Genomic DNA, 8,031 nt, shown 5'->3' with positions numbered 1-8,031 from the left:
CCGGCTGCCTGGGCACAGGTGGGCTGTGGACCTGACAGCTCGCCTCTGTTGGTCCTTGTGCTTATTGTCATGCTCCCTCGGTGGATCCCACAATGATGATTTATTATTGTTACTTCTCCATCCAACAGTTTTCCGGGACACTGGGAACCCCACAATATACACAGGAATGCTGGGGCCGGGGCACTCGGTATGTTCCCCAGGGTGCAGAGAGTGCAGAAGATGCACCGTCTGTGGAGAACTGTAAAATAAAAGCATATTGGAATAAATTCCCTCTAGTTTTCCTTGACACCAGGGGATGAATGTCCTAACACCGGTGAAATGTAGTCCTCTCTGAAAATTTTTTCGTCTAAGTTTAAATAAGTGTTTACAATGATTGTGACCTGGAGCAGATCACACCCAGCCCGGTCTCCGGGTCCACTCTTGAGTCCATGCAGTCATTCTGGGACTCAGGATCTTGCATGAAGTGGCTCCAGATGTCCGAGGACCTGAGATCTCTGCTGGCTCTCTTGCATGTGGTGGTGGATGATAGAAGGGACAAATGGGGAGGTAGCTCTCTGGGCCACATCTGGACAAGTTTGTCACTCCTCCACATTCCATTGTCCAGAACTCACAAACCACATGGCCACAACCCCTGGACACTGTGGCTCTCCCGTGTGTCCAGGAGGAAAGGGAAATAGCTCTCTAGATTTTGTTTTTATTATCATTGGGACTACAGCACGCACTGTTTAAAACAGCTGACCTGCGTGAGCTCACACTTCATTTCATTTCTCAGGATGTCCTCAGCAGGAACCTGAAAACACCTTGGTGACAATGACCCTTCCCAGGCGATTGCCAGACTATTCCCTTATTCTGGGAAAAGCGGCTGAATTCAGGTGTCACTTCTACCTCCACCAGATGGACAATTTGCCTAAATCCATGCACGTGTGTTAAAGTGGAGGCAGAACGATGCTTTCTGGCTAGACCCGGGTCACCATCTCTCTTCCACCCCAGCTGGCCCCTCCTCTTCCTGTGGCTGTTCCTGAGCTCTGTGTGGGAGGGAGGAGCACCTTCTCCACGGAGTCTGAGCAGGAGCTGAGCTCAGAATCAAGCAGTCTGAGGCCTCAGAAGGTTGTGTGATGAGGTGGTGGACACAGGGCAGGGAGAACCCGTCTCCCATCTCCCAGGAGAGCACCCCTGCTTGGGGACAGGCAGTGAGGACAAAAGTGTTGTTCAGAGGCCTCAATCCCATGGCCAGGAGACCTTTAATAACAGTGTGTGTGTGTGTGTGTGTGTGTGTGTGTGAGAGAGAGAGAGAGCGAGCTCAGGTGTGTGTGCAGAAGTCTTCCTAAACCTCCAATTTCCCAGAAAAATGAAAAGGAGCTTTAGTGATTGCAGGTGATTTATTGAAATTGCTTTTGAGGTTTCAACAATTGTCTTGCAATTTATAGGTAGAAGAACAAAATTGGGAAAGAGCAGGACAGCATCCGTAGTCAGTTTCTGAACATGTTTTGCACTTGAGTCAAGTTCTTGTGGAAACTTAGAAAGGTGCACAGTAAATGCTGTTGTACACGATGTTCTGGAAAAGAAAGGCAGGGACGTCACTGAGATTTTCAACTCTGTCCTGCCATATCAAATACTCAAAACCAAAAATATCTGCTCCTTGTCTTCTTGGTTTTTTTTAGTGAACATCAAGTCTCCCACAGAATCCAGAAAGCAAGATCGGTTACCAACTTCTGGGTTCTTTTGTTAGAAGACTTTCATTAATTCCAAAGAATGGCTGATATTTCTGAATCATTTCTCCAAGGACTACCCCCTGACTACTGTTCTTTAAAATAACTTTTCATTAAACATGCTACAGGTCGTATGTGTTGAAGATAGAATTTGGTCCGTTTTGATACCACTCTTCCACCCTGAATTGTTAAAACCTCTGCTCAAGTAAATGGATGTGATCTTTCTGAGTTCCTCTGTGGCCTGAAAAGTGAGAAACTACTGAAAAGAACCTGAGACCCTCCACCCTTATCACGTGTTCTATGCAATACTGAAGTTTCTCACTGTGAATGGTGAGTCTAACCCGAAATGTAGGCACTCTATGTCTCAAAGAGAATATTGATATATTAAGTATATTCCCAAAGAGATAAGCAAGTATCTGTCATTAGAAAGAAATACTCATTGTTTTATTTGAAATACTCCATCACCTATGCTATTGTGTAACTCTTCTACCTGGGTTTTCATGGCTGCTAAGTGAAAGGGTCCACAATTTCCACACATGTACGCTGACAAAGTAGGTTGATTAGAAGTGCATCTTAAATGTTTTCATTCAGGAACAAAGAATGTGACTCAATGGTACGTTTGGGACCCCTCCAAAAGTGTTTACAAAATGGCCTCTTGATGTTTGGTGTTTTGCAATAGGGGACCTGTCTTTAATATCATTAAAGGTGAGGGCATCCTAAGAATCAAGGATTTTCTTTTTGTAGAAAGTGTGTGTGTGTGTGTGTGTGTGTGTGTAACTCCGCCTTCTCCAAGGGGTGTATGGAGAGATGAGTATGTGCACACGTGTGTGTTCTGAGGAGCTGGGAGGTGGGGATCAACCTCGGGGACTGCTTTCCCTTCTTTTCTCTTCGGCTGCCATTCCCTGAAGAGTGTCAAAGTGAGACAGAAAACCAATCCTGGGGCCTTGGGTGGCTTTCTTGAAGAAAAAGTCATTAACACCCTTCCACTAAATTACATGATTTTTTAAAAAACATGTGCACCAATTTCTTTGACATTAGGACTAAAAAATCTCAGAGCCTGCTTGTTTCCAATCACTGATCTTACACGAGAAGAACCCCAAATTACCATCAACCCTTGAACATTGGCCAGAGTTTCGTTGGACTGGTTCAGGAAACATTGTTTAAATTCCTCCACGGCTGTCTTAGTGGAATCATTATGCACAAACTCCTTAATGAAACTTAGGAACTCTTCTATGGATATTTCTGGATCAATTGTCTGTGCGATAACGTCCTCGAGAAATTGGCAGCCAGAACCTAGGAAGAAGCATCAGAATATGGCTCACGACTGGCGGTGGGAACCCATGAGGGGGAGCACCTGTGGTGTCACTCATCTGTGAACATCTCAGGAGGGCATGGCTAGAGATCCCAATTCTAGAAGAGGAAGTTCAGGCTCTGAGGTTCCCTATAGCCCTGAACTTGCTGCACCCAACACAGCAACCCAGAGAAGTTGAACCCGGTGCCATCTTGATTACCATTACATAAGAAACGAGGTAGTCCAATGTATAGGACTTACTGAACAGCGGTTCTTCTGTCTTTGTACAAAGCCGTGCCACACTACTCTGTCATCATTCAGAACATCAGGTAAGATTTTCAGGTACCCTAGAATTACTGGATTCAAAATACTGTTAATCAGCTCTGTTGACTCAAACTAAGCATCAACATTCAGCATCAAGAGGAACAGTGAGGCGTGTCTCTAATCCCAGCTGTTTGGGAGGCCAAGGCAGGAGGATTGCAAGTTCAAAGTCAGCCTCAGCAATTTAACAAGGCCCTGAGCAACTGAGCGAGACCCTGTCTCAAAATAAAATATTTTAAAAAGCACGGCTGGGGATGTGATTCCATGGTTAAGCACCACTGGATTCAATATTTGGTACCCAAAAAGAAAAAGAGAAAAGTTCTGGTACAGGAAGTGATCTCCTGGACCAACCTGCAAGGAGAAAGCTCAGGACTTGAGTTCACACGAGCTGATGTAACTCTTGTTTCTGGAATTCTCTATCTAGTTCTTGAGCACATCACCTTTTTTCCCTACATTAGGAACAAGTGAGGTAGGCCCTATAAAAAGCTTTGTAAAGTGTACAAGTCAGGTCACACATGTCACATGTCCTGGCAGGGCCTCCTCCTCCTCCACTGCTGAATGTGGGCTCCACAGAGGGTGAGGTCTCCCCTCCAGCAACATGAACATGGAGGCACTGGAGCTCAAGGGCCGCCTGGAAGGGCTCAGATTAACCCTGCAGATGTCTGTGGAGTGGCCGAGTCCCAGGCTGCAGCCCGGGCCTTCACCTCCACAGGGCTGCCATCTCCTCCACATATAAGGAAATGCATGATGCTTCTTTTAGGAAACACATCGGGGCCCAAAGCCATATCCCCTTGTCCCACTGAAACGTCTCATTCCAGTATTCCATCGTGAGACTCACTCTTGTCTTCAAGGTAGAGGGGACCACGGTGGGTCACCTTGAAGACAATGACACAGTCAATGCAGTTCCAAAGTAGGAGACCAGGCCACAAGGGAGCGGCTGCTTTGATTATTTGTAATTAATGGTGACTGTGGGGGTTTCCTACTCGGAAATTTGGAAATAGGACTGAACCATACGGTGGCTTGGGAACTGGGACTCCTCCCCAGGGCCCTGGCTCCCCCCTGGCCACAGGCGGCCCTCCCTGCACAGAGCTCACCTGCAGAGCAGTAAAGGGGGAGGGCAGCCAGCAGGAGGACGGCGAGCAGCTTCATGGCGAGGTGGCTCCTGGTGGCTGTTCCCGAGGGGGGGCAGGATCAAGGAGTTCACTGTGGGCTGAGTGGCCACAGCTCCTCTCTTTATTCCCCAGGGAGCTGCCTTAGTCCCTCCCAAGAACGAGGGAGGGAGGGACAGGATCCACCGGGGATTGGACCAGGGAACCACAGCCTGTGCCAAGGGGAAGCAGCCAGGCTCCGATGGCTTTGCCCAAACCAGCGGGCAGTGAATTTGGAACCAAGGCAACCTTGAGACTGCAGTGACGCCACGTGGCCATAGGCAAGAGGGAGGAGGATGTGTTTTCTAAATGATAAGCACATCCCCCCTGTGAGTTTGTGCCGTCATCACCCTTATTACTACTACTGGGTCGGACTGGGTTCCTCCATCACTTTTCCTCCTGCTTGGTCTCCTCTTTTTTCACACCGTCACCTGTGTCTGCTTCACCTTGTGCTTCTTCTTCAAGGCGAGATCAGTTTAACAACCTGTGTGCTGGACCCTGCTCTAATCAGCCTGCTAGGACAGCGACAGTCCTGATTGACCTTTAATGGTATAACATGGGCAGTGAGTAATTGTCCAGCACTTCCTGGATGGCAGGGCCTCTCCTAAGCCTCTTTAACCATTACCATGGCAACCCTCTGTGGGGGAGCCATGGACCTTATTCCCCACCCCGGGAAATTTAGATGGTGAACAGATGCACAAAGTGGATGGGATGCCAGGACTGAAGAGGAGCCTGGACCATCCTGGGCAATCTGGAAGTGTCCCCACCTGCCTTAGGAAGTGGGCCGGTCATTGCCACTCAGCCTCAGAGAATGATGCACAAAGATATAAGTAAACTTCCTCAGGGCTCAATTAGTAATGAGCTCAACCAGGACATGAATCTGAACTCTCAGCTTCAGAGAAGGCTCTTGGTTCTATTTTCCTTCTTCCCTGGACCCTCAGGGACATCCCAGCATGGCTCAGGTGTTCCCCCGAGGCCCTGACTTCACAGCTGCATCAGTGAACTCTGGGTTGATTTCTGGGCAAGCCCACAGTTTCCTGCTTGAGGCCTCTGCTGCCTGTGGGCTCCCCTCTGCTGCCTGTGGGCTCCCCTCTGCTGCCTGTGGGCTCCCCTCTGCTGCTTCAATCACTCAGGGTTGAAGCACCTCATTCACTGCCTCGGCCACAGGGAGGACAGCCCATGTCTGTGCCCTACCTGGCCTCTGCATCTCGAGGGCCATCCTGGTTCCCAGGACCCCTGGCTGTTCATGAGCAGCTCTCCTCCAACACTCGCAGAGCCTCATCCTGACCACTTCCTCCCTGCTCTTGCTCCTTGAGGACATGGTGCATGCCCTTGTCTCTTTGGATGACTGGCGTAGATGATGTCCTTAAGAAGTTATGGTGGGGTCAGTCGCTGAAACACAATTTATCATTTTAACAAACATTTCACTGGTTGCATTACATGCTTCATTACTATGTTTATTTACAAACAGGAGCTCCTTACCAATACATTTTTACTGAAGCCTGGCATCCAGTTCCAATTCTAAATAACAGATTGGTGTCAATTGAATCTACCATTTTGATTTCATGAATGAAGACTTTGGGGTCAGAAGAGAAGAAGCAGGAAAGGGGAGCACGTGGCTGAACCTCTATCATCCTATGTCACCTCAGTGTCCCTTTTCCCCCAGAAGGTACCCTTGCCATGTGATCTAACCTGAATCCATCTTGTGCTTTGGGACTGGGAGCTACATTTGGAAGCAGAGCCAGAGTGAGTTGCCAGCCACTGACTAATTCTCCTGGACTTCTTCCCTCGAGTCCTAGATTTAACACAATTTCATATTAGCTGATATATGTGGCTAAATATTTAATCACTTTACCCATGTGATGTTTATTTGATTCGTTAGTTTTGTCCACCAACATCTCCTGCAGTGGTTGGTGGTTTGTGCTTCCAATACAATGCCAGCATTTCCCTGCTACCGTGTGACCTTCCACATTTCTGAGGCTCTTCTGCATATGGGCATCAGAAGAGGTGAAGTTTCTGTAAATATTTCCTCTGCTAATGTAGGGATTCAAAGGTAGGGGTAATTTTATTTCCTCATCTGCTCAAGGAGAAAGTGATATTCGATCCAAGAAATACGTTACTGCAATAATGATACACGCTTTCAGGAAAAATAGATCCAAAATGTTTTCTGAGTTATAAAATGGTGTGATCTCCTGTCCTCATCTACTCTAGGTAAAGCCTCTATCACATGCTGTAAAATAAGATAGTCATGAGTAAATATCATGGACAGCTGGAGTTTTCATCCTTCTGTCCGTCCAGTCCTGGCTCCCGCACTGAATGCAGGCTTCATGAGTGTCCTTCCCCGTGCCCGGGCCCTGGGCTGTGTGCTGCAGATTCAGTTGCAGGAACAAGTTAATCCAGGTTCTTGCTTTTGAGGAGGTTTGCTACAGAGGAATACAATGAACGGATGGAAAAAGTGGTCCTTGGAGAAAAGAATACAGGGCACTAGAGAGTAGAATGAGGCTACAGATGGACAGATCAGGGGGCAGTGTCTCATATGCCATTCAGGGCAGCTTGAGGGAGGAGAGGCCACTTTAGCTGAGACTTGGATGAGTGGACACGACATCCAAGGGCTGAATTGGGGGAGTGACCTACACAGAGGGAAGAGCAAGTGCAGAGACCTGAAGGCAGGGGGTCATTCATTGCCCAGCTCAAGGAAAGAGACCACTAGGGGCCAAGAGAAAGGTAAGGCAGAATCAGGTGATAGAAAGGCCAACCAAGGTCAATTAGGAACAAGGAAAACAAACTTGACTCAGGTGCTAGAAATCAATAAATAAATGAAAATGCCAGAGTGATGAGCCAAATGACCCATGAATGCTTTATTTGCTCTCTGGATTACGGGCGACATTGTGTTTTTCATCATTCCGCTGAGGCATAAGATGCCAAGAACAAAACTGGCTTAGGAGACGACAGAAAGGGGAAGCAGGTGTTCTCTGTAACTTCAGCAGCTGCCAGTTCTGAAGTCCTTAAGTACAAAGTCAAGCCAAAGACATTGACAAGAAATGGGACATTGTCTCCTTGCCCAGGACTTCATGGGACTCTTCCTGATTCCCCAGTCTTTATGCACCTTCCCTGTCACCTGCTGAGCCAGAGACGCCCTCAGAGGTTTCATTCATCTAAAAAAAAAATGCCCCACATCAGGTGGGGCCCCCCACTACAGACTGATTTATCTTCAGTGGTTACCTAGACATCTCCTTGTGATCAAATGATTCTAGTGAATCAAATAGCAGTAACTTAGCCCAGAAAAGAATCAGTGGAAAACCAGTGCTTATGGGGAAGAGAAGGAGACCCACAAGTTCAGAATACCTTGCATTTTCTCACTCCACAGGGACTTTGAGGCTCAGAAGTTCAGAAACTGGAGATGTTTCCTATCCTTCAGAATCTCCCGTTTGTGACAAGTATTTATAGATGACCTGCTGTGATCATCTGCAGACATACATCACTCACAGATTCTATCCAGTGATCCGGTGTCTTTGCTGAGAAACAAACAATGTGGTGATGAAGAGTGGTATTTGACCTGATT

The 8,031-nt window shown here is 47.5% G+C and overlaps 1 protein-coding gene across 1 annotated transcript; it reads right to left on the bottom strand.

Annotated features, from left to right (window-relative positions):
* Positions 1 to 1,450: 1,450 nt before the first annotated feature.
* Positions 1,451 to 4,581, bottom strand: Scgb2a2 (secretoglobin family 2A member 2). The gene is made up of 3 exons (XM_015506821.2): positions 4,416 to 4,581; positions 2,815 to 3,002; positions 1,451 to 1,555 (listed from the first exon to the last, which is right to left on the bottom strand). Exons 1-3 carry the CDS (start codon positions 4,468 to 4,470, stop codon positions 1,517 to 1,519), a joined length of 282 nt encoding a protein of 93 aa, XP_015362307.1. The 5' UTR covers positions 4,471 to 4,581; the 3' UTR covers positions 1,451 to 1,516.
* Positions 4,582 to 8,031: the final 3,450 nt, after the last annotated feature.

Source organism: Marmota marmota, unplaced genomic scaffold (genome assembly GCF_001458135.2).
Source record: "Marmota marmota marmota unplaced genomic scaffold, marMar, whole genome shotgun sequence".
Taxonomy (NCBI): domain Eukaryota; kingdom Metazoa; phylum Chordata; class Mammalia; order Rodentia; family Sciuridae; genus Marmota; species Marmota marmota.
Note: the sequence above shows the minus strand (reverse complement) of the source record. Positions and strands in the feature narration are given on the sequence as shown.